Source organism: Panulirus ornatus, chromosome 20 (assembly GCF_036320965.1).
Source record: "Panulirus ornatus isolate Po-2019 chromosome 20, ASM3632096v1, whole genome shotgun sequence".
Taxonomy (NCBI): domain Eukaryota; kingdom Metazoa; phylum Arthropoda; class Malacostraca; order Decapoda; family Palinuridae; genus Panulirus; species Panulirus ornatus.
In genome coordinates, this window is record NC_092243.1 from 67094068 (window position 1) to 67119884 (window position 25817).

Sequence of the window (25817 nt, forward strand, 5' to 3'; positions counted from 1 at the left end):
TCAATCAGTTAACCTCAGAACCCTACAGAACCCCATCCACAAACTAAACACTAGAAGTCAACACCAATGGCATCAAAAACAAGTTCAAAGATGCGTTCAACCTTCTTCAAGAACACAGCATTTACATAGTCCTCATCCAGGAAACCTGGCATCCAGCCCCTTCTTTCCTCCTCTTAAGAGAAAACTACAAAACCCTAAGGTAAGACTGACAATATGGATAACAAGGAATACCTATAACACTTGTACACCAGAATATCCCATTTAGACATTACTTACAATACAAAACAGATCACAGACATTCAAAACAACATTTAAAAATACATTTTATAAATCAGCACCAACACACCTCCCTCCTCCACTTGCTCTGACAGATATCTACCCCCTCCAGCTGCAGAACTTGACCAACATGCCTAACACCTATCTATGTGGGGGTATTCATGCCCACCATCACGCATAGCCCGACACTTATATGCAAGACACCCTACTATCCCCCCCCCCAGGTGAACTAATCATAAACCAAATGCACCCTGTCAACACCCTCGACTGACAAAACCAGCCAGCCCAATTTTCTCTCTCTCTCTCTCTCTCTCTCTCTCTCTCTCTCTCTCTCTCTCTTTCTCTCTGACTTACTGGGGGGGCTGGGTTAGCCACCAGTGACCACAATAAACAAACCGCAATTCGATCATGGTGATCACATGTCCCTCGACCTATTGATATACACAATGGGGTCTCCCGGCCATTTCCCGTTCAACAGTTAACAAACAGGATTTTTTTTTAATCACCGTCAATCACTTATTTACACCGTGCATGTAAAGTAGGTCGTCAGGAAGGATTGCCGCTATACTTACCACTTTCTGTGACGGACGGGAGTGCAAACCATTCACCCACCAGTATCTAATAATGTCTACGCTTTCCGATTTGACTATTTGTTTTGGACAAAGGAGATTCGACGTTCAATTAGAGGTAACCTGTTTATATATATATATATATATATATATATATATATATATATATATATATATATATATATATATATATATATATATATACATAAATATTCGAGTCTCAACGTTGTAAACCGTACATACAAAATGTAACCGTTATTTACAGCTTAAGTAAACTTTGTCTTGAAATATATTAATCAAATGAGAATACTAAATGCTTTCACTATGTATGTTACAACTGGTGACCGATTGACTACGGATAATCTCTAAAACCTTACAATCCGACGGTTATTCAATACTTTTTTTTTTATTTCCTTAAAAGTATTAATGTTTCAGTACTAAATGCGTCATCATCACTTCCTTCAACAGTTATCCATTCACAATAAGCAAATTTCCAATGTGTTCTTTCTATGACACTTTATGCCTGCAGTTTATTTAATTCAGATGCACTTTCGTGGCTTGATCAAAAAGAAGCATTATACTTGTTACCATTTTAATCTATATTGTTTCTCTCATTCCTTCTGCGTAACCCGTATTAACATATATGCATGACATCACTCGCCCACCTCAAACAAAGCATTTAACAGACTCGTAACATAGCTTCACACCACAGTGATCAACACCACCCTTCAGCACAATGATCAACACAATCCTCCACCATAATGATCACACCACCCTCCATCATAATGATCAACACCACCCTCCATCACAATGATCAACACCTCCGTCACAATGATCAACACCATCCTCCATCACAATGATCAACACCATCCTCCACCACAATGATCAACAACACCATCCTCCATCACAATGATCAACAACACCACCCTCCATCACAATGATCAACACCATCCTCCATCACAATGATCAACACCACCCTCCACCACAATGATCAACACCACCCGCCATCACAATGATCAACACCACCCTCCACCACAATGATCATCACCACCCTTCACCACAATGATCAACACCACCCTCAACCACAATGATCATCACCACCCTCCACCACAATGATCAACACCACCCTCCACCACAATGATCAACACCACCCTTCACAACAATGATCATCACCACCCTCCACCACAATGATCATCACCACCCTCCACCACAATGATCAACACTACCCTCCACCACAATGATCAACAACACCCTCCACCACAATGATCAACACCACCCTCCACCACAATGATCATCACCACCCTCCACCACAATGATCAACACCACCCTCCACCACAATGATCAACACCACCCTCCATCAAAATGATCAACACCACCCTCCACCACAATGATCAACGCCACCCTCCACCATAATGATCAACACCATCCTCCATCACAATGCTCAACACCACCCTCCACCACAATGATCAACACCATCCTCCATCACAATAATCAACACCTCCGCCACAATGATCAACACCACCACAATGATCAACACCACCCTCCACCACAATGATCAACACCACCCTCCATCACAATGATCAACACCATCCTCCATCACAATGATCAACACCATCCTCCATCATAATGATCAACACCATCCTCAACCACAATTATCAACACCACCCTCCACCACAATGATCAACACCTCCGCCACAATGATCAACACCACCCTCCATCACAATGATCAACACCATCCTCCATCACAATGATCAACACCATCCTCCATCATAATGATCAACACCACCCCCCACCACAATGATCAACACCTCCATCACAATGATCAACACCATCCTCCATCACAATGATCAACACCATCCTCCATCATAATGATCAACACCATCCTCAACCACAATTATCAACACCACCCTCCACCACAATGATCAACACCTCCGCCACAATGATCAACACCACCCTCCATCACAATGATCAACACCATCCTCCATCAGAATGATCAACACCACCCTCCATCATAATGATCAACACCACCCTCCACCACAATGATCAACACCTCCGCCATAATGATCAACACCTCCACCACAATGATTAACACCATCCTCCATCACAATGATCACCACCATCCATCACAATGATCAACACCTCCGCAACAATGATCAACACCTCCACCACAATGATTAACACCATCCTCCATCACAATGATAACCACCATCCATCACAATGATCACCACCACCCTCCACCACAATGATCAACACCATCCATCACAATGATCAACACCACCCTCCACCACAATGATCAACACCATCCATCACAATGATCAACACTACCCTCCACCACAATGATCGGAATACCACCATCCTCCACAATGATCAACACCACCCTCCATCACAATGCTCAACACCATCCTCCACCACAATGATCAACACCATCCATCACAATGATCAACACCACCCTCCACCACAATGATCAACACCATCCATCACAATGATCAACACTACCCTCCACCACAATGATCGGAATACCACCATCCTCCACAATGATCAACACCACCCTCCATCACAATGCTCAACACCACCCTCCACCACAATGATCAACACCATCCTCCACCACAATGATCAACACCATCCTCCATCACAATGATCAACAGCATCCTCCATCACAATGATCAACACCATCCTCCATCACAATGATCAACACCATCCTCCATCACAATGATCGACACCATCCTCCATCACAATGATCAACACCCTCCATCACAATGATCAACACCTCCGCCACAATGATCAACACCATCCATCACAATGATCAACACCTCCACCACAATGATCAACACCATCCTCCACCACAATGATCAACACCATCCTCCATCACAATGATCAACACCATCCTCCACCACAATGATCAACACCATCCTCCATCACAATGATTAACACCATCCTCCACCACAATGATCACCACCATCCATCACAATGATCAACACCATCCTCCACCACAATGATCAACACCATCCTCCATCACAATGATTAACACCATCCTCCACCACAATGATCAACACCATCCTCCACCACAATGATCAACAGCACCCTCCACCACAATGATAAACACCATCCTCCATCACAATGATCAACACCATCCTCCACCACAATGATCACCACCATCCATCACAATGATCAACACCATCCTCCACCACAATGATCAACACCATCCTCCATCACAATGATCAACACCACCATCCACCACAATGATCAACACCATCCATCACAATGATCAACACCACCATCCACCACAATGATCAACACCATCCTCCATCACAATGATCAACACCATCCTCCATCACAATGATCAACACCATCCTCCATCACAATGATCAACTCCATCCTCCATCACAATGCTCAACACCTCCGCCACAATGATCAACACCATCCTCCATCACAATGATCAACACCATCCTCCACCACAATGATCACCATCCATCACAATGATCAACACCATCCTCCATGACAATGATCAACACCACCCTCCATCACAATGATCAACACCATCCTCCACCACAATGATCAACACCATCCTCCACCACAATGATCAACACCATCCTCCACCACAATGATCAACACCTCCGCCACAATGATGGCTCAGGGACGTCATCTGTGTGTGTGTGTGTGCCAGAGACCACTTACCCAGGTTCGAGTCCCCACTGTTGGCCCTGGAGGGCTGGAGGGAGTTCTGGCTGTGCTGCATCTCCAGCTGACGGTACTTCCTGGCCCTCTCCTCCTGCGTCCTCCTGCTGTCCCGCTCCTGGCGGCGCCGCTCGATCTCCTTCATGTTCTCCCGCTTCTTCTTTAGGAGCCTCATCTTCGTCAGGGTGGTGTTGGCCAGCGTGATGCCGCTGGGGTCCTGCGCGGGGGGTAGAGGAGGTTGCAGAAGCCACGTTAGGTGTTTGCTGATCAAGTGAGAAGAAGGCGATGGGCAGAAGCGCCCCCTGTATGAAATAAAAGACTGCTGGTTCTTAAGACGAGGTTATCAAACCATTATCTGCACTAAACATATTAAGACAGATGAGGGCTAGGATTGTAGAGGAGTGCGAGGGGCTACACCACCACACGCCAGCCAAGTCCTCCTCCTCCACTCACACGACACTCTGGCGAAGGTTGGTTTCTTCGGTCGAAGGTGTTGTGTTCACCTCGTAACTCACTCACTCCCCCCCCTCCTCAAACTGATGACATGTTTGAGGACACGATTTTCAAAGGGGTTCGTTCCTCCAGTCTTCGTGTTACTGTTTGATGGCAAGATGTTCTAGCGTTCAACAGTTGATGGCTACTTGTTCAAGTGTTCAGTGATTTGATAGATACTCTCTCAAGCGTTCAACAGTTGGTGGTAACTTATTCCAGCGTTCAACAGTAACTTGTCCCAGTGTTCAACAGTTGGTGGTAACTTGTCCCAGTGTTCAACAGTTGGTGGTAACTTGTCCCAGTGTTCAACAGTTGATGGTAACTTGTTCCAGTGTTCAACAGTTGGTGGTAACTTGTTCTAGTGTTCAACAGTTGATGGTAACTTGTTCAAGTGTTCAAAGGGTATTACAAAACACACGTTATTTTTTCTACTGGTGGGCCAGTTGGTGACCCCACGTAAACACAGTTTCGCCCATATCATGTGATCACGAAACGTAGGTTAAGTCAGGCTGCTAACAACTCCAAATATGGACTTTGCAGTGACGCCCTTGATATACTGTGTGTATGTGGTGGGAGGGCGGCCCTTGGGTCATGTATAGCGGGGTCTAGGACATCCCAGGAAGTCCATTTTTGGACATTGTTTGAACTGTACAAGTTCTATAAAACAATTCATGACGAGTTCGCTTCCTTCCCCCTGAAATGGGAAAATGATGGTGGTATGATGACTGTCACCTGCCACGTTTCCATCAGTTGAAGATGTTGGGGGGGCACACAAATCACCACTGATTTTCTTCTCTCTCGGGATGTATGTAAGATTTATAATGGTACTGAAAGATTTCATTTTCGACACAATGGGAGGTGACCAGAGGTCAAAGGTCACTGTCGAGGTCATATAAACATGAGACAGATTTACCTAGCTATGCATGCACAAGAGCGGACAACTGTTCGACATTTATTCTGATTATTTTTAAAATAGGTATATCTAATAGGAAAGAAATTCTGAGTATTATTCTAGAATGCCTCCAAGATGTATAATATGCCGAATATCATCCCCGAATGCCTCTAAGCGGTAAAACATGCAAGAAAATACGTAAACATTGATTTGGAGGTACAGGTCACGAGTGCATCATATCCTTGCCTCAACCTCTCCCGACCACATAGCCTACCACATATACCACATGTCGTCGTATGATGAATCACCGGTACAGCGCGTCGTGTGTTTGTCCTGGTTCTCATGTGTTTGTCTATACACTGAGGAATAAGAAAAAACAAAAACAAACGAATAAGTGTATAAAGTCTTTTAAACTTAGGCCAGGCCTGCAATAGGGCGATCTGGTTAAAGGCGCGCCCGTGTGTGTGTGTGTGTGTGTGTGTGTGTGTGTGTGTGTGTGCGTGTGTGTGTGTGTGTCGCCATCAGGACCTGATCACACGAGTTTCCTTGATCTAAAACAAAAGGTCGCTAGGGTGACATACGTAGTACATCAAAGGTATGTGATCCGCTGCAGGGTGTGTCACTGGGGTTCCGCCACCCTCACTGTCTGTCTCCCACATCCATCAGGGTGGCACGAAGAGAAACACGGGCCTGTTCCAGTGGGGCACTTTGTGGTCTGTCTATACACGTGAGGGAGGCAAGGCTTAACACTGACAGGCTTTTGTTATGCCTCTGCGTCATCATAGAGATATATGGGCGTCAGTCACAACAGTCCCCACCCCCACACACACACTTCTCTGGGGGCTAAGAAGGGATGGTTCACTGAGGATCTTGTCTGGCTGTATACGTTGCTCTGGGATCGGCTTCTGAGCACGGGGGTAGATAGACAGAGTCTTCGGATGGTGGCAGCGAGCGAAGTTGTTCTCATCATCATCATCTTCATCATCATCAGGCAGTCACTATCATGTTTATCATTCCTCGCGAAAAAGGAAAATGATGTAGAAAGTCTTATTTCACTACTAACACAAGTACCACTACTACTACTACTACTACTACAACTACTATTACTACTACTACTACTATTTCTACCACCACTCCTACTTCCATTACTACCCCAGCTAACACTAATTACTACAACGACAACTGTTACCACTACTACTACTACTTCTACAACAGCAACGAGCCAGCGGTAGTGGCCACTCACCTCCTCGTCCGTCTCGAAGTCGCTCTCGTAGTCGAAGTTGCGGAAGTCCTTCTGGTTCCCGTGTGTCCGGCCGTTGGTTCCTCCTCCCAGACCTGCCCGAGATCACCTCACTGAGCAACAGTCACCTTCACTGCCAACCTCTTCCCTCTCACACTTCAGAACACCATTATATATATATGAACTTAAACCTGCCCTTGACAACAAGAAACTTTAAGTTCTCTCTTATAATAATAATTCTACTATACTTCCCATGTTGCTTCAATCCTTTAATTTAAATGGTGCCTTCAGCAACAATTATACTATAAAGAATATCTTAATCAGGAATTCACCAGAAAATTCTCCTGGATGCATCTATAAAGTGCAATGTAGAAATTGTGATAAGTTGTACGTTGGGCAGACTGGTAAAGATCTTTCTGTTAGACTTAAGCAACTTACATATAGTATAAGAACAGAACAAGAATCAAATGCCTTGTTTGATTATATTAAAAGTCATGATCATTGTACTGACTGGAGTAATGCCATCTCAGTTTTTAAGTTAAAACTCCAGGACCACGATGGATATATCTTTGAATTCTCTATTACTAAATACACAAAGAATTGTAACCTTACTATTACTGAAGGTCTATACAGATTGGATAGCTTTATTGACAGAATTTGTAAACAGTCCCTCCACCCCCTTCTTGTCCACATAATAAGTTTATGATACGCTTGTTGTCAGTGTTGGACGCACCCGACCTCTATTCGGATAGTCACTTGTTTACCAAATGGCGTCCTAGCTTCGTCTCTTCGATGTATATCAACTGACTGTTATATTTCTCTCTTGTGTCTATCCTGATGATGTGATCATTACACGAAAGTGCACTTGGGAACTTATCGTGCTTCCATTTCCCCGTGGACTCATCATTTATATATATATATATATATATATATATATATATATATATATATATATATATATATATATATATATATATATATATATACCGTGTTTGTCAACCTTTCTAAATGTCCTAAACTCTTCTGACTGACGGCAGCAAAGGTCCTCAGCTCCTCCAGGATTATCATCATCCAGCGCGGCGGACGCCAGGAACTGACTCGGGCATGCAACGTGCGTGCGCTGGGTACTCACCCCTGGCGACCACTCCTAGGCCGGTCGCCCGCTGGTGCTGCTGCTGCTGTGTCGTCGTGTGGCTGGGGAGGGATTGGGTTGAGGGCGACAACAGCTTGTCCCCCACCTTGCGACCCGCGGGCACCCCGACATCGTACGACGAACGTCTGTTGCAGGAGAAAGAAAGAGAGATACACATTAACTACGTCGTTATGAATGGACATCACACAGACGCAGCTACGGCAAGGAGGGTAATGTTGGCTCCTTGAGTACGACGGTTGCGACCCCTTTTGAAGTATGACAGCCTGGTCTTTGACCCTGACCCCCTGAGGATCAGGTCATAATAGACCTGACCTCCAAACACACAAGGATCGTACCATCGTGCTCGGAGGCTTTGACCAGTGGTCAGCATCTGTTGTGTACAGATCCTGTACGAGAGTACACGTCAACTGGGAGAGAGAGAAAATGGCTTAGTATGATAATTGCTGCTAATATGGTCCTTACGGTATGACAAAATACGTTAGCAAGCAGCAATATGTTCACTACGGCGTGACACAACGCGTCAAACACGCCAGCAACATGTCCTGTATCAGCATAACACATCTGGATTGCAATGAGTTTATTACGACATAACAGCATAACCCCAAAGTCTGTCTGGTACATGGTTGATGAAGTTCAACCTTAGTGAGTGCAAGGTCATGAGAATGGGGGACAGTGGAAGAAGAAGAAGAAGAAGAAGAAGAAGAAGAAGAAGGAAGAAGAAGAAGAAGAAGAAGAAGAAGATGAAGAAGAAGATGGAAGAAGAAGAAGAAGAAGAAGAATAATAATAAGAAGAAGGCCACAATTTGGATATTATCGAACAGGATATGAGCTGAATAATGTGTGTGTGTGTGTGTGTGTGTGTGTGTGTGTGTGTGTGTGTGTGTGTTTGTGTGTGTGTGTGTGTGTGTGTGTGTGTGTGTGTGTGTGTGTGTGTGTGATTTAAGAGTCGACATCACCACAAACCAGTCGCCAGAGTCCCACATTAGGAGGAGAGTTAAGGAGACAAACTGTTTGCTGGTAAATATCAGAATGCCATATAGGGTGAGGGAAAATATGCTGGAAGATATTCAAATTCCTACGTGAGGTCAATACTAGAATACGCCTTCTCAGGTTGGTCACCGCACCTCAAGAAAGCACAAAGAGCTGATAGAGGAGGTCCAGAGGAGGAGGAGGAAGGCAAGCAAAGATGAGTACCAGAATTATGACACCTAAGCTACAGGGAAAGGTTAGAGGCTTAAATTTGCCACACCATGAAAGACAGAAGAGTGAGGGGTGACCTGATCACAGCATTTTAGTTTATAAACCAAAATAATGACTTGAGAGTGAACAGATCTTCGAAGAATGTAGAAATAGAACAACCAGAGAACATAACATGAAATCAAGCCAGACACTGTTTTAAAAAAAAACAGATGTCAAGAAGTTCTGTCATAGTACATGAGAGGTGGATGAATGTAACGAACTGAATGAGGTTATAATAAACGCATACGACATACGGAAAGAGGTCTGTGCAAATGGCAGCCAGAGATGTTTTGCAGACGACATGAGCGCGAAGGGAAATGATGACAGCATTGAGCAGAAGAAGGAGAACCTGGTGGAATTAGGTCGGTGACTCCATATAGAGAGAGAGAGTGGCGCCAGACGGGGAAGGAACACTGAAAATGATGAAGACGTCAAGGATTTAAGAGTCCACACACACAGACACACACACACAGACACACACACATCCTATTCCACTCTTAAGAACCATCATAGTTTTAACCCCCAGGGTCTTAATGTTGTTGTGTGCGTGCCACCGACCCATAGATCACCACTCAACCGTAAATCTTACCACGTATGTTTAACGGAATTATGCAATGTAATTCCAGCAATTGCTTATTATCCCCCCACCTTCCCATCCCCATCTTGCCTTTATATAGTGTACAGGCATTGTGACAGTCCTCAGGCACCTCACCCTGAGCCTAACGAACGTTGTATAGCATGTTTACCAACCAATGAACGACACGATCGCTTAATGAAGTGATTAACAACAGTCCCATCCACTCCTGTTCGCAGGATCATCACGCCTTCGTACGCTTCTCGTTCCCCCCGCACCCCAAACCGTTTATCAGGACTTGCTTACCTCATATACCTCCATGTCACAGACACCCTACATCTGCCACCCAATCATGAACACATTCAACAGTCCTTCAATATATAAATATTCACTCCATATCCTCTTTCTCTGTTATCGCTTCCCCCCAACCTGCTCCCTTCACCGGGGCTATTTTTTTTTCTTTTTTTTTAAAGGTGTTCGCTTCTCTCACTCTTGACCTCCTTACGAAAAACATTTTGTTATCTTCTTAAAAGTCCAACGATACTTTCTCAGCCCTATCATTCATTTTGCCTTGCCGTAAACAGGTTTATCTAACCAAACAAACACGCAGAGAACTATCCGATAATTTTATATACAGCCATCTTAATAGTAAGTGTAAACAGAAGGCATATCCAACAACCTGTACGTAAAGTAATAAGAAATGAAGAGCCCCAATTCTTACCTAAACCTATCATCAGTGGCAAGCAATTAACTTTTTTACGCAGTCCGTTACATACGCACGTTACGCATTAACCGTAACGATAATCCTCTGTGATATAACATGAGGTTAGATATTCCCGCGAACAACACATTACACACACACGCTCCCACCCGCCTTGTGGGACGCCGCCAGACGTACGATGACATACACTCGCCTATGGGAGGTCGGCTGTAATGCCAGAGGTACGATGATATACATTCACCCTGGGGGAAGCTGCCAAAAATACAGTAACATCATACATTAGCCCCCGTGGGACACTGCCAGAAATACGATGATATACACTCGCCCTGTGGGAAGCTGCCACAAGTACGATGATATACACTTGCCATGAGACGTCAGCAGTCAAGATACCAGAGGTACGATCATACACACTTGCCCTGAAGGACCACAGGAGTGGTGCCAAGAGACGCACGCACGATGTCTTTCATCCCTACACTACGACCTATGGGCACGATAATAAGATTCCGTGGGTATGAAGGCCTGGCCATAGGGTCTTAACCGTCGTAATCATCATGGGATTAAGGTGAAGCCGGCCATCTAGTGTGACAAAATAATGACCGCGAAAAAAAGAAGAAATTAGTGAAGCCGAGTATCTGAGAGAGAGAGAGAGAGAGAGAGAGAGAGAGAGAGAGAGAGAGAGAGAGAGAGAGAGAGAGAGAGAGAGAGAGAGAGAGAGAGTGTGTGTACATGATTATGAAACACCAGAGAGAAAAAATCGGTCATAAAAACGAATCACAGAACATAAAAACCAATTCTGCATATCTATCTACAACCATGTACCTATTTATCTATCTAGGACTACTATATAAATAACCAATGAAATAATAAAAGAAAAAGGAGAAATATGTGAAAAACGAGCTATTACAGAACCGATAAAACTGACCAGAAAATTATTTGGCTAAGTAACATGAATTTCAATTTCGCTCTGAGCTGGGAAAAGATAAGTACAGAAATATAAAGATAAACAAGACATTAGTAGATAATAAGGGGAAACAGTAATTAATAAATCATGAGAGGGAAATATTAATTAACAAAAATTGATACCTTTAAGCACATGAGAGAGGGAAAACTATAATTGAAATAAAACGATAACGAATACATGTGAACCATTCGACCCACTCCAAGACGTACACAAACAGCGACACAATATCGACCCATTTTCTCTTTGAAGCGGCATCACAGAAAACGAGGGTAGCGGCATCACAGAAAACAAGGGTAACAAAACTAAACATTCCTGAGATCGCAACACCGTACGAGTGACTTAGTCTGTCATACGAGAAACACATGAAGACTAAAGGCATGTCGCAATGCAAGACGCAACTCAAACGTCGTAACTTAAAAATATCAAGCCAGAGAAAACAGCTGGAGGGAGGGTGATATTCACTGATGGCAAATGGAAAATGGAACGAGTGGTCTTAAACGATAGTTGGGCGAAAAACCTATTACGCGAAATTGTGCCACAGGGGGAGGAGGACAAATGGAAAATGGACGACTGCCATACGAAAGGAAAGAAAAATCAGTTTACGGTGAAAGATAAGAAGAAGACAGATAATAACAGATGGAAATACATAAGAGAGAACGGAAGAAAAAAAATAAAGGCAAGCAATAGATAGTACTAGAGATATGGTGGAAGGAGGCAATAAACTGTAGAGATATGGTGGAAGAAGGCAATAAACAGTAGAGAGATGGTGGAAGGAGGCAATAAACAGTAGAGATATGGTGGAAGAAGGCAATAAACAGTAGAGATATGGTGGAAGCAGGCAATAAACAGAAAAGATATGGTGGAAGCTGGCAATAAACAGTAGAGATATGGTGGAAGGAGGCAATAAACAGTAGAGATATGGTGGAAGGAGGCAATAAACAGTAGAGATATGGTGGAAGGAGGCAATAAACAGTAGAGATATGGTGGAAGGAGGCAATAAACAGGAGAAATATGGTGGAAGGAGGCAATAAACTGTAGAGATATGGTGGAAGAAGGCAATAAACAGTAGAGAGATGGTGGAAGGAGGCAATAAACAGTAGAGATATGGTGGAAGAAGGCAATAAACAGTAGAGATATGGTGGAAGGAGGCAATAAACAGTAGAGATATGGTGGAAGAAGGCAATAAACAGTAGAGATATGGTGGAAGGAGGCAATAAACAGGAGAAATATGGTGGAAGGAGGCAATAAACAGTAGAGATATGGTGGAAGAAGGCAATAAACAGTAGAGATATGGTGGGAGAAGGCAATAAACAGGAGAAATATGGTGGAAGGAGGCAATAAACAGTAGAGATATGGTGGAAGAAGGCAATAAACAGTAGAGATATGGAGGAAGCAGGCAATAAACAGTAGAGATATGGTGGGAGAAGGCAATAAACAGTAGAGATATGGTGGAAGGAGGCAATAAACAGGAGAAATATGGTGGAAGGAGGCAATAAACAGTAGAGATATGGTGGAAGGAGGCAATAAACAGTAGAGATATGGTGGAAGCAGGCAATAAACAGGAGAAATATGGTGGAAGGAGGCAATAAACAGTAGAGATATGGTGGAAGCAGGTAATAAACAGTAGAGATATGGTGGAAGGAGGCAATAAACAGTAGAGATATGGTGGAAGGAGGCAATAAACAGTAGAGATATGGTGGAAGGAGGCAATAAACAGTAGAGATATGGTGGAAGGAGGCAATAAACAGTAGAGATATGGTGGAAGGAGGCAATAAACAGTAGAGATATGGTGGAAGCAGGTAATAAACAGGAGAAATATGGTGGAAGGAGGCAATAAACAGAAGAGATATGGTGGAAGAAAACTGGAAGATAAAAAAAGATTATAATAATTATGACAAAAACAGTATGGAATCACACACGACAGAAAATAGAGTAAAAATACACAACAGGGAACATTAAGTAATACATGGCACGGAAGAAGTATCTATGGAGCTTTGATCGCGTTGGTGTTTAAAACAGAGAAGAAAAAAAACACTTTCTTTTCTCGCAACGAAGAAATCTCGCTGTAGGTACGTACGTAGCCTGTCTACTCAATCTATCTATCTATCTATCTATTCATATGTCAGTGTATCCCACTCTCCTTTGTTGTGTGGATCTAATGCATAGCCCCCCACTCCCTGTTGAAAGTCTGGACCTGAAGCAAACAACCCCCACTCCCTGTTGAAAGTCTGAACCTGAAGCAAACAACCCCCATTCCCTGTTGAAAGTCTGGACCTGAAGCACACAACCCCCCACTCCCTGTTCACGTCGGCACCTGAAGCAAACAACCCCCCACTCCCTGTTCACGTCGGCACCTGAAGCAAACAACCCCCACTCCCTGTTCACATCGGCACCTGAAGCAAACAACCCTCCACTCCCTGTTCACATCGGCACCTGAAGCAAACAACCCCCCCACTCCCTGTTCATATCTAGACCTGAGAAAGGCCACTACGTTTTCCTGAGGCGTAACAGGACAATACTAGTAGAAAACGAGGGTGGAGGAGGGTCACTACACCACGGTCAACATTATGAGGGGTCACTACAACAAGCGGTTGTAACATTAGGCCAATGGAAAACAAAAAGATAATTTTTTTCTTTCTCTTTATTTCCTTTTCCTATCCATTTAATGCATAATGCTTCGGCCATTTTATGTCTTATCTACAGCCCGGCCTCGGTGATGATTTTGGAGGACTGGGAGCATGGGATTCGAACCCGGGTCATCTTTGGAAGATAGTTAGGCGAGCTGAACGCTGGGCCACGGGCGGATAGATGGCTCGTTTGACTAGGCTAACGCTCAAGATGGCCCGGGTTCGCATCCCGCGCGCTCATTGTTCAATGGTTTTCATCTATTCCCCCTCATTCATACTCGCCATTTCCCGCGTCAGCGATGTAGCGCTCAAGAACAGTTCACTGAGCCTTAGAGGGAAAAACCCACTCACTTGGCTCCCCCCTTCTCTACAACTTCGTGATATAAACAGTACTACCGACCGTAACGCATAAAAGGGGATGGAGGGGAAAAAGAATCTTGCTAGCCAGGCGCTACATTTAGCGTCTAGCGGTCCCCAGCGGCTCGTAATATTGAACGCTGGCGGGAGTTTACGACCCATTACATACCACCTGATTACTGGCGCAAACACTCGCCAGCGAACGTCCGCGTCATCGCTCCTTTGTGAGTAAACTGATTATGGAGGGAATCGGACTTCAAAATTTTATCACCCTGATTCACGATTTTTTACCCCGACCATAATCTATAATTTATAATTCATTTTTTTTTTTTTTTTGATTTTCCAAAAGAAGGAACAGAGAAGGGGGCCAGGTGAGGATATTCCAAAAAAGGCCCAGTCCTCTGTTCTTCACGCTACCTCGCTAATGCGGGAAATGGCGAATAGTATGGAGATGGAAATATATTTTTTTTTTTTTTTTTTTTTTTTTATACTTTGTCGCTGTCTCCAGCGTTTGCGAGGTAGCGCAAGGAAACAGACGAAAGAAATGGCCCAACCCCCCCCCCCCCATACACATGTACATACACACGTCCACACACGCAAATATACATACCTACACAGCTTTCCATGATTTACCCCAGACGCTTCACATGCCCTGATTCAATCCACTGACAGCACGTCAACCCCTGTATACCACATGACTCCAATTCACTCTATTTCTTGCCCTCCTTTCACCCTCCTGCATGTTCAGGCCCCGATCACACAAAATCTTTTTCACTCCATCTTTCCACCTCCAATTTGGTCTCCCTCTTCTCCTCGTTCCCTCCACCTCCGACACATATATCCTCTTGGTCAATCTCTCCTCACTCATTCTCTCCATGTGCCCAAACCATTTCAAAACACCCTCTTCTGCTCTCTCAACCACGCTCTTTTTATTTCCACACATCTCTCTTACCCTTACGTTACTTACTCGATCAAACCACCTCACACCACACATTGTCCTCAAACATCTCATTTCCAGCACATCCATCCTCCTGCGCACATCTCTATCCATAGCCCACGCCTCGCAACCATACAACATTGTTGGAACCGCTATTCCCTCAAACATACCCATTTTTGCTTTCCGAGATAATGTTCTCGACTTCCACACATTTTTCAAGGCTCCCAAAATTTTCGCCCCCTCCCCCACCCTATGATCCACTTCCGCTTCCATGGTTCCATCCGCTGACAGATCCACTCCCAGATATCTAAAACACTTCACTTCCTCCAGTTTTTCTCCATTCAAACTCACCTCCCAATTGACTTGACCCTCACCCCTATATATATATATATATATATATTATCCCTGGGGATAGGGGATTAAGAATACTTCCCACGTATTCCCTGCGTGTCGTAGAAGGCGACTAAAAGGAGAGGGAGCGGGGGGCTGGAAATCCTCCCCTCTCGTTTTTTTTTTTTTTTAATTTTCCAAAAGAAGGGACAGAGAAGGGGGCCAGGTGAGGATATTCCAAAAAAGGCCCAGTCCTCTGTTCTTAACGCTACCTCGCTAACGCGGAAAATGGCGAATAGTTTAAAAGAAAAAGAAAAAAATGTATATATATATATATATATATATATATATATATATATATATATATATATATATATATTTTTTTTTTTATACTTTGTCGCTGTCTCCCGCGTTTGCGAGGTAGCGATATATATATATATATATATATATATATATATATATATATATATATATATATATATATGTATATATATATATGTATATATATATATATATGTATATATATATATATATATATATATATATATATATATATATATATATATATATATATGTATATATATATATATGTATATATATATATATATATATATATATATATATATATATATATATATATATATATAGACCGGCAAGTTGGTGCTAACAGGCTTACGAAAACCCACATGTGCCGTATATGACGGACATACGAAATGAGAGAGAATAGTCCTTTCTTAATAATATATTGACTGGATTAAATAAGTTTCCCGTTCCAGCTGGGTATATGTGTAGGGACATTGCGTGATGAATATATAGAGATATTCACGAAGGGACTAATCCTTGAGCACGACGGTATGATGGTCTGTTGATGGTGACCTAACTCTCGCTAATCAGGTCAAAGACCATCATCATTAGGCCACCATATATATACGGGAGGGGTCGTATCGTCGCCCTCAGGGGTCGTACTGTCGTGCTCAAAGGTCGTACTGGCGTGCTCAAGGGTCGTACTGGCGTGCTCAAGGGTCGTACTGTCGTGCTCAAGGGTCGTACTGTCGTGCTCAGGGGTCGTACTGTCGTGCTCAAGGCCATTAAGTCGTGTTCTAACAAGTCAGTACACCCTAGGCTCACATGTTAAGCTACAAATAGGCTACAGCACTGTATTAAGCTACAACTAGGCTATAGCACTGTATTAGGCTACAACCAGGCTACACACTGTATAGGTCTCCGACTAGGGTACAGCACTGTATGGTTACAACTAGGATACAGCATTGTATGATGTTACAACTAGGCTACAGTACTGTTCTAGGTTACCGTAACAACCAGGCTACAGTACTGTACTAGGCTACCGTAACAACCAGGCTACAGTACTGTACTAGGCTACCGTAACAACCAGGTTACAGTACTGTACTAGGCTACCGTAACAACTAGGCTACAGTACTGTACCCGTCCCTAATAAGGACGAGCCACGTCACCCGTCCCTAATAAGGACGAGCCACGTCACCCGTCCCTAATAAGGACGAGTTAAACGCGACTGTCGTATTACTCATTTAACCCCGACACCACCTTACTACATACACGTTTTCTGGAGGATGGAATATACATATATATATTCCTGATTGCGTTCTAACGGCGGAATAATAACCCACTTCGACGATAATAATACCACGAGAAGCAAATATAGTCACTTGAAAATACCACAGTCGTGGCTCAAAATTCTCTTCGGAGTAAAATACGACTATGTCCCATCACGATCATCTACACCATCATTAACTATATAAACTCACTGCCGAAATGAATATATACTAATAGCCCATGGCCGTCAAACACCTCAGTCAGTGGGGGAGGCGTTTAAAATCTCTCTCGTCTAATTGAAAACGGACGCCAAAGGAATATACCACAGATGGGGTCCAAATTCTCTTGGCCTGTACCAAGGAGAAAACAAACCCCCACAGAAACCAAGTGTGCTCAAGAGAAGCTGACCTGTGGAATATATTGAGGAGATAATATATTTCTCGAGGAGGAGGACGACCCCCCAACGTACGTCCAGCCCTCTACCGGCGAATTTTGGAACATGGCGGAGTAAACACAGCCCCAAGGACTCCTTCAGGACGGGTCTGGGTAATTCCTTCATTCCATATAACCAGCCAAGTTACACATTATGTACAAGAATGATATATATATATATATATATATATATATATATATATATATATATATATATATATATATATATATATATATATATATATATGTGTGCTGATAACCCCAAGGAGAGATGAAACACGACAAGGCACACAGTATATTTTCGCTTGATTGATTAATAGGTCGTCAGGGGAGATATAATCTCATTCTCATATCTTCCTCGACGACGTATTAATACATGGAAGTGCTCATGGGACTTGTTGCCTTCCATTATTCCTTGTGGTTGTCAGCAATTACTAGATAACGCGCATTATTGTCACCTACTGTAATATATATATATATATATATATATATATATATATATATATATATATATATATATATATATATATATATATATATATATATATATCCTTACGTCGTACTTGATCGCCATTTCCCGCGTCAGCGAGGTGTCACCAGGAACATAGAAATTCGATCTCCGTGAACGAGGACGACTTCACCCTCCACACTCACCCCCCCATGTGGCTCCTCCCAACCCGTGGCTCCTGCCAGCTCCCATGGTCCCGTCCGTTGCCACGCCACCTCCCACGTACCTGTAACCCTCCCTTTCCTCCACGTAGCTGTTCATCACGTCAGCCAAGTGCATTATGTATAACCCACACTGTTTACCCTGTACAGAACCCTGTGCATCTGCCACCTTGTTTATCTAGATGTACCTCACTCATGGGCTGGCTTGACCTAATCAAACCCTATCCAAACTGTGGATGTATCCAGGTCACCCTAATCTTCAGCTGTTGTGAGATAGATTAACTAGTACTATCCAATATATCGTTATCTATTCATCTATCATTTATCTATTTGTGTTTTTACCCATCCTGTATCCTCCAGTGCAACACCCCATACCTTACTTGTCTTTCATGTTTATCATCAACTTCTGCCTTACATATACTCTCTTAAACTTTGTCACCAGCTACTGGAATTGTTGAATTCTGCCACCACAGCCGTGTCATCTGCAAACAGCAACTGATTCATCTGTTACACCCTCCCAAGTTCAGGCAAACCAAATACCTGCTTCTTCTCGTAAGATCCTTGCATTCACTTCCCCTTCCACCCCTTTCATAAACAGATCAAACAAACAAGGTGATATCACACACTCATGACGCAGATCCCCTCATCGAGAACCTCTCAACCTCCTCCCTTCCTACTCGCACACATGCCTAACTCTCCTGGTGAAAACACTTCACCATATTCAGGAACTTTCCATTTACCCTATAGATATGAAGCATCTTCCACGAGGCCTCTCAGTCAGCCCTATCATACGCTTTCTCCAGATCCATAAATGCTGCTTAAATTCTCTCTTTTTTTTCCAAGAATTTCTCGCACAAATTCCTCTTCTGAAGCCACACTGTCCCTCCCCAATATGATGCTCTGTACGTGCCACTATCCTTTCGATCACCAATCTCCCATACATCTCACCAGTTATACTCAAAGGACTTCCACCTCTGTAATTACAACATTCATTTTTGTCCTCTCACTTTAACATGTGGGAACTATACATGTACTTTGGCAGTCGTCAGATACCCCCACCTTAAGCAATACAAACGTTAAATACCCTTACTAAACAATCAACAATACATCTGCCCCTTTCTTGAGAAACTCCACTGCAATCCTATCCACCCCTGCAGCTTTGCTACATTTCATCTTACGCAAGGTTTTCACTACCCCCTCTCTTCTCACAAAGCAATTCTTTAGCTCTACATGCCACCTCGACCTCGACATACCACATCCAACACCGTATCATCTAACGCATTCAAAAGTTCTTCAAAATACTCACACAATCTAATTTTTTTTTCTACCTTTTCTTTGCCTTTTACCACTTTGCCATCTGGCTCAGTCCCCGATGCTCCTGTATGTTCTCTGGCTCACCTCTCTTTGTAAAGGCTTCGCAAACATCTACTTATTTTCACCTTGTGTTGATCGATAATCTCTCACCCCAACTCTCGTTCGCTCTCCTTTTCAGAAAGCTCCTGTACCTTTCTCTTGAACTCCAGCCACGTTTTCTCATACATCATTCGCACCCCTTTCCCTGCTGGTATTGTCCATACACCTCTTGTATCTCTTTCACTAACAGTCATACATCATTCGCACCCCTTTCCCTGCTGGTATTGTCCATACACCTCTTGTATCTCTTTCACTAACAAGTCCCACCTTCCTCAAGACACACACTTTCTCCACACAGGTAGTCATTGCTTTCCTAAATAATCCTTTCATTCATTTCCCTGTCCTCTTCACTCATTTACCTTCACCTTATGCCACCCTTCACTTAATCTCTGCACACAGGCCTCTCTCTCTCTCTCCCCAGGATCAATCATTTTCACCATTTCTTTCACATATGTTAATCATTTCTTCGCTTCCTACATCCACTACCAAAATTTGACAACTGCCACCACACAGAAATGACGAGACGTCTCACATGCCTCCGCCCCTCACAACACGTTCACATCCAACAACATCTTAACATGTGTATCAATTATCATATACTTCACCACGGCCCTTTGACCATACACCCCCAACTCATCCGCGTATACTTATGTGTACACCAACTCACCAAATCCTCTTCCAGCACATAATTTGAGGAGGTGTTCACCCCTTTTGATTTTACAGCTGGTCCCCCATGCCAACCAATCATACCATCCTGGCACATCACCCACTCTGACATTCAGGTCGCCTGACATAATGAAGATTCGATCCCTCGTATCACAACTGCCGAAGCACTCACTCAGGTCCTCTCACAGTGGAAACACACCACTGTCTTCCTCACTCCTCTCATTCCCAGGGACGAAAGCACAAACAATCACCCACTTCTCGTTCTCGAAGCACTCACTCAGGTCCTCTCACACTAGAAACACACCTCCTGTCTTCCTCACTCCTCTCATTCCCAGGTACGATAGCACAAACAATCACCCACTTCTCGTTCTCTGCTATCATTATAACCCACATCAGTCAACCCCATATTCCACTATCACAGTCTCACAGCTCCTCCTTCGTCAGAAAGGCCACTCCATCTTTGCTCCTTCATCGACCACTCCCAAAACATTCAACCTACGCCCGCCTCAGCTCAGTTCCATTCACAGCCAGAGCATCCAAGTTTCTCTCATCAGACATTCTACCTACCACTCCCTTCCTATCCTGGTTCCATCCACGTCAATCCAGACACCCCAAGCCTGAGCCTTCGAGGAGAGACGACCCTCCTCGCTCAGTCCATTCTCCTTTTCTATAAAAGAGATCAAAGTGTCACCCAAGGATCTTTCTAAAAGGTTCCTGCCGTTCGAGGCAGGCGGAGTCCGGTAATATATATATATATATATATATATATATATATATATATATATATATATATATATATATATATATATATATATATTATCCCCGGGGACAGGGGAGAAAGAATACTTCCCACGCGTCGTAGAGGGCGACTAAAAGGGGAGGGAGCGGGTGGCTGGAAATCCTCCCCTCTCGTTTTTTTTTTTTTTTATTTTCCCAAAAAAGGAACATAGAAGGAGGCCAGGTGAGGATATTCCCTTAAAGGCCCAGTCCTCTGTTCTTAACGCTACCTCGCTAACGCGGGAAATGGCGAATAGTTTTGAAAAAAAAAAAAAAAAAAATATATATATATATATATATATATATATATATATATATATATATATATATATATATATATATATATATATATGAAATAGGCTATGTTTCATAGTGAAAGCTGAAAAACTGGAAATATACATTTTTCATTGACTAAAGTTCCATCATTGTGTTGCCCTGGTACACTAGTACGCCCTGCTACCTTTCTTAATAACAGGAAGTACTAGGCTGGCCTGGTACCTCGTCACTAGTTACCTGGGTCCACCAATTTCAATAACGGGTGTGGTGTTCCTAGCCCCCATAGTGGGCGGGGCCTAGTGACGTCACGTCTTGTTTACAGACTACGTCACAGCTTCACCTTGGATACCACCCTCCCGTCGCCGCTGCTGCTGTCGCCACCATCTGCTGCTGCTGCTGCCCGCGCCCAGACTTCTGTCTTTTACGCATCTTTAACACCTTGGGCGACGACGCACGGGACTTGCCGGGACGCTTAGCGAAGTAGGACGAGCTCGAGCGATGGCGTCAACCCGACGGAGTACCACACTGAGGCCGCTTCCCGCCTTAACTTTTTTTTTTTTCCACACTCGAAAACAACAAAAAATTCCTGATTTCTATAACCTTATTTTTCTATGTGATATATACCTTATTTTTCTATGTAAGTATATCACTACGCTAACTCGCCACGGTGGCTATGATCACTGGTTTCTAAAATGAGTATAAAGACACTACGTCAGTCGAGATGAATATGGCGAGACACTTGCATCAGACGCGAACACTAAGGCCTTAACGCATAGCTTCGTGGTCACGGTGTGGGAGGAATCAAACGCCATCCCGGACGAGGTGTTCGTAAGACGAGGCATTAGGGAGGCATCTGTGTCGTCGGACGTGAGGCTCAGGTCGACACAAAGGGGTGTTAAACCACTCCACACTCACAGGTTCTCTCCCACAGCAGCAACACCCACCACAGACACCTAGGAACGTGTCTCAAACACCTAGGAACGTGTCTCAAACACCTAGGAACGTGCCTCAAACACCTAGGAACGTGCCTCAAACACCTAGGAACGTGTCTCAAACACCTAGGAACGTATCTCAAACACCTAGGAACGTGTCTCAAACACCTAGGAACGTGTCTCAAACACCTAGGAACGTGTCTCAAACACCTAGGAACGTGTCTCAAACACCTAGGAGTGATATTCCATCCTCAGGACCGACACTGGGCAGCGTCGCCGGCACCACAATGTGACCATGTGTGCTTATATGTGTGTGGCTGTGTAAGTTCCTTTGTTTTTCTTCTTTTTTACGAAATTCTGCGTTTCTTTTTCTACGTTAGAGACACTTGGTGAAGGGCTGTGTTGAGCACCAGGTGTGACCTGGGAGGGTTTAGCGTTCGGGCCAGAAGTATGCGAGGGTCAGGGCGAGAAGGCCCTCTTTACCTGGATATGATGTGTGTGTGTGTGTGTGTGTGTGTGTGTGTGTGTGTGTGTGTGTGTGTGTGTGTGTGTAAGACTGGTGGAAGAGGAGGGGAAGGGAGGGCGGGAAACAGGTATATGTGTGTGTGTGTGTGTGTGAGAGGGAGGAAGGAGAAGGGTGTGTGTAGCGTAAGGCACTGATGGTGAGTTTGGCACTGAGAGGAGCACGGTGCGTGTGTCCAGGTCTGGCACACGGCACTCACTGGCACCAGCTGGTGGGTGGGTAGGTAGGTGGTGCCGCCGCTGACACCAACACCGCTGGATCTGCTGTTGCCCGTGCAGCCTGGGGCCAGAGGGAGTGTGACTAGTGCACCTCCAGCCACTATGGCCTCCTCACACAATTCGAGGCATTATGCCCCCCCTTACAATTCGAGGCACTATGCCCCCCTCACACAACTCGAGACACTATGCCCCCCCTCACACAACTCGAGGCACTATGCCCCCCCTCACACAATTCGAGGCACTATGTCCCCCCCTTCACACAACTCGAGGCACTATGCCCCCCCTCACACAATTCGAGGCACTATGCCCCCCTCACACAATTCGAGGCACTATGTTCCCCCTCACACAACTCGAGGCACTATGCCCCCCCTCACACAACTCGAGGCACTATGTCCCCCCTCACACAACTCGAGGCACTATATCCCCCCCTCACACAACTCGAGGCACTATGCCCCCCCCTCACACAACTCGAGGCACCATGTCCCCCCCCTCACACAACTCGAGGCACTATGTCCCCCTCACACAACTCGAGGCACCATGTCCCCCCCTCACACAACTCGAGGCACTATGTCCCTCCCCTCACACAACTCGAGGCACTATGTCCCCCCCCTCACACAACTCGAGGCATTATGTCCCCCCCCCTCACACAACTCGAGGCACTATGTCCCCCCCCCTCACACAACTCGAGGCACTATGTCCCCCCCTAAAACCCAGGCCATGTAACCACGAACAGCCACTGATGATGCCTCAAGATATGACACCCTCCTCCTCCTCCTCCTCCCATTTGAGAGAACCTTCGAAATCGGAAGGACTCCTTTGACCTCCCCCTTCCCCACCCCTTATGCTTACTTCCGTCTCACTAACACACACACACACACACACACACACACACACACACACACACACACGCGCGCGCGCGCGCGCACACACACGTACACACACGCGCGCTAGGGATTCGGTCGCGTGCCACCTTCGACAACCAGCGCACCACACAACATGTAGGTCCCCACCAGCCCCATACCTTGACCCACTTGACTAAAAGGGGGTTCGAGAGAAGGTGGGTGGAGGAAGGCAGCAGTAGGGAATCGAACCTGAGACTTTTTTTTTTTGGGGGTGGAGGCAGCCAGCAGGGAATCGAACCTGGGACCTTTTTTTTTTCCTCTCTCTTTTTTTTTTTACTACCAATGGCGGTACGTGGTACAGGGGCCAACAGAGGTGAGTGTTGAGGAGTTTTTTAACTACCATCTGGCGGTGCGTGATACAGGGGCCAACAGAGGTGAGTGTTGAGGAGTATGGACTGAAAAAACGCCTGAGATTGAAGAGTGACTGAGAACCCAGGTCTACAATCAGTCAACCAGGTGACTGAAGATGTTCAGTTCACATCTTTTCTTTTGTTTTTGTTTTTGTTTTGTTTCGCTTCTTTTCTGTAAGAAAAAGCTCAGGAGGACTTGACAGCTGTTGGTGCCAGGCTGTGGTGGTGGTGGTGTTGGTGCCAGGCTGTGGTGGTGTTGGTGCCAGGCTGTGGTGGTGGTGGTGTTGGTGCCAGGCTGTGGTGGTGGTGGTGTTGGTGCCAGGCTGTGGTGGTGGTGGTGTTGGTGCCAGGCTGTGGTGGTGTTGGTGCCAGGCTGTGGTGGTGGTGGTGTTGGTGCCAGGCTGTGGTAATGGTGGGAGTGGAGGTGCCAGGCTGTGGTGGTGGTGGAAGGCTGTGGTGGTGGTGGTGCCAGGCTGTGGTGCTGCCTGTGGTGGTGGTGCCAGTGGTGGTAGAATGCAATGGTGGTGCCAGACTGTGATGACAGTGACCCCTGCAAACACCCCCCAACCCAACCCCCCTCCATCCAGCTAGTCAGGCAGTCAAGACATACCAGACGACACGCTGTTACACGACCTGGCTTTAGGTAGGTGTATTGTTTGTGGCGGTACCGGTTAGGTTAGGTTAGGTCACGCCAGGCCAGCCTAAAGTATTTCACTTTCAGGTACTGCGGGTCACGTAAGGTTTAAGTGCTTTTCTTTTTTTTTTCTCTCTCCCTCTCTTTTTTCTTTTTGACGTTGAAGGCTCCAGTCACGGACATAAGTCTACATCGAGGCCGGGGCTTAACTGAAGTACAGAGAGGATCGTCAAAGGAGAAGAAAAAAACAAGAGATAAAGGAGAGTATTAACGAATTTTAGAGGAAAACTTGTCTTTTAAACTGTTGCAAGGTCAAAGTTATTGGGAAAGATATGAGAAAGTACAGAGTTCCAAACAGAGTTCCAAAGCTTCGACATGTAGGGAAAGAAGCAGTTATCAAAACGGCCCAC

General features: G+C 44.7%; 1 protein-coding gene across 1 annotated transcript in view; it reads right to left on the reverse strand.

The window, feature by feature from the left end:
* LOC139756084 (TOG array regulator of axonemal microtubules protein 1) overlaps positions 1 to 25817 on the reverse strand; it is a 269423-nt gene that overhangs the window by 22980 nt on the left and 220626 nt on the right. The window contains 3 exon segments of the mRNA XM_071675112.1: positions 4521 to 4737; positions 7148 to 7239; positions 8277 to 8422. Coding sequence (XP_071531213.1) covers positions 4521 to 4737; positions 7148 to 7239; positions 8277 to 8422 — 455 coding nt within the window.